The 1,986-nt window shown below is 23.9% G+C and overlaps 1 protein-coding gene across 1 annotated transcript; it reads right to left on the reverse strand.

Annotated features, from left to right (window-relative positions):
* Positions 1 to 644: 644 nt before the first annotated feature.
* LOC105461848 lies at positions 645 to 1,958 on the reverse strand. Its single transcript, XM_011708355.1, has 3 exons — positions 1,714 to 1,958; positions 1,126 to 1,309; positions 645 to 985 (listed from the first exon to the last, which is right to left on the reverse strand). The coding sequence occupies exons 1-3, from the start codon at positions 1,810 to 1,812 to the stop codon at positions 864 to 866; spliced, it is 405 nt and encodes a 134-aa protein (XP_011706657.1). The 5' UTR covers positions 1,813 to 1,958; the 3' UTR covers positions 645 to 863.
* Positions 1,959 to 1,986: the final 28 nt, after the last annotated feature.

The raw sequence follows: 1,986 nt of genomic DNA on the forward strand, positions 1-1,986 counted from the left end.
ATTGTTAAGATTAATTGTTAAAAGATTAATTGTTAAAATTAAAAAAAAACAAAAGAAAATTAAACCAATATTAAAGTTAATCAACATTGGTAGAAATGTACATTAGTCTTGAATTTATTCATATATATAAGATAAATTTTACTACTATAATATACTTTTTGAACATAAAAGTAAGTAAACATATAAATATTGAAACGAACACAAATAAAATAAAGACAAAAATATAGAACTTATTAATATTTAATAATTTGAAAAAATATATATACTATACATAAATAATACATATATGTATATGTATACGGAATTGGCATTACAAAAAAATGTTTTTCAAAAATGATTCGTCATTCCGCCTTGGAAAATATCTATTGTGAGGACTAACTAGCTCGCGATATCGCGTACACGAGTTTGCGGTACAAGTTTGCATGTTTATTCGTTTCTTTTTTAACACAAAGATTCTGCTTTGATAACATAAATAATGGTTCCAAATTTTCCAAATTGTTTGAACGCAACAGTTTGAACGCATTTCAGCAACGTTTTTAATTGTTGTAACAATTAAAAAAAAATCATTAAAAAAACATCATTAAAAAAACATCTAATCAACACGTAAGATAATTGACAAAACTTGTAAAGAGTAAACTTGTAAATTTTTGTCAAAAAAGATTTGTTTCAGAATTTAATGAGAAACATGTTTTTACAAGAACACGGAAAGTTCTAAATAAACATATATTAAATAGATATGTAAAGTAAATAATAATCTCTTTCAATAACTTTTCTTTGGTATCATTGAAGTAGCTATTGCTTGGTCCCTATTGCTTATTTTTATGCATTAGTTGTGTGAATGATTTTGATGCCTATTATATATTTTAGGTATCAGAATCATTCACATCATTGTTTTCTTTCCGTCCATTAGCTGTTTGAAACCAACGCTTAATTTTAGCTTTAGTTTCAATTAAAAAGCTGTTGGAAAATCGTAGCTTGACTGCACCTGCAAAGATAATTAAAATAAAATTGTATTAAGAACAAATACATGAATGTATATTTCGTGTATTGTATTGATAAAAAAATAAATAAAATAAAAATTAAAGAATATGTAACGAATTCCAAAAAATTAAGATTAACACTTACCAAATACAACTTCACAAAGTTTTGTGTCTGAAAACTTTGTTTTGTCTTCTGATCCACTCCAGCTAATTTTTTTAGCAAGACCGTTTGAGATTAATTTAGACAAAACGTTTCCTGTGACACTGCGTTCTGAAGAAACAGATAATGTTCCCAAAGCACTTGTACATTTTGAATAAAGTAGATCTCGTTGTTAGGATATAAAAAAATAATACAAGATGATTATCATGATTGCTTAGTAGATTTTTACTATGCATTGTATTAAATTGGTGCATGTAAAAATCAAATTGAAAATTTTGATGTTGCAATTTTAGCTTTTAGTTTTAAAGCACAAATTTATAATTAAACTGTGCTCATAAAGTTAACATTTATACTAATTTAAAAATTTAAATAAAATAGCTAAATTGATTCTTAAAAAACGTCATGACCACAGTGTAATATAATAAAAAGTGATTAAATTATATACAAGATTATGCTAAAATTAAAATGGCTAATATATTGAAAATAGTGATATCAATATTTTCAATTATCGAAGATCCTACATTTTATATGTATTAATACAAAATAAATATATTAATAAATTACATGACTTACCACAGCTTCATAATTGACTCGAGTTGTCAAAAATATTTCCATTTTTTGAAAGTCTTCCTGTGTCTTCAATGGAATAGATGGAATATTAGAAGGTAACATTTATTTTAAAAATTAATATAATTCATAATAATACTTTTTATCTTTCTAAATGGGAGTTGTGTGTTTATTTATTTTTTAAATTCTATACTACCGGTAAGCTGTATATTCAATATTGTAGACAAATTATTATATAGTATTTAATTCGTATTATTTTTTTAATATCATTTTAAATTT

The sequence above is a fragment of the Wasmannia auropunctata genome, unplaced genomic scaffold, assembly GCF_000956235.1.
Source record: "Wasmannia auropunctata unplaced genomic scaffold, wasmannia.A_1.0 LD276447.1, whole genome shotgun sequence".
In the NCBI taxonomy this organism is placed as follows: domain Eukaryota; kingdom Metazoa; phylum Arthropoda; class Insecta; order Hymenoptera; family Formicidae; genus Wasmannia; species Wasmannia auropunctata.

Excerpts from the sequence above, each read along its gene's own strand:
- LOC105461848 (XM_011708355.1), bottom strand. The coding sequence starts at position 1,812 with ATGTTACCTTCTAATATTCCATCTATTCCATTGAAGACACAGGAAGAC. Across the intron at positions 1,310-1,713 it reads GAGTCAATTATGAAGCTGTG|CGAGATCTACTTTATTCAAA; the intron begins GTAAGTCATGTA and ends ATATCCTAACAA. Across the intron at positions 986-1,125 it reads ACTTTGTGAAGTTGTATTTG|GTGCAGTCAAGCTACGATTT; the intron begins GTAAGTGTTAAT and ends TTATCTTTGCAG.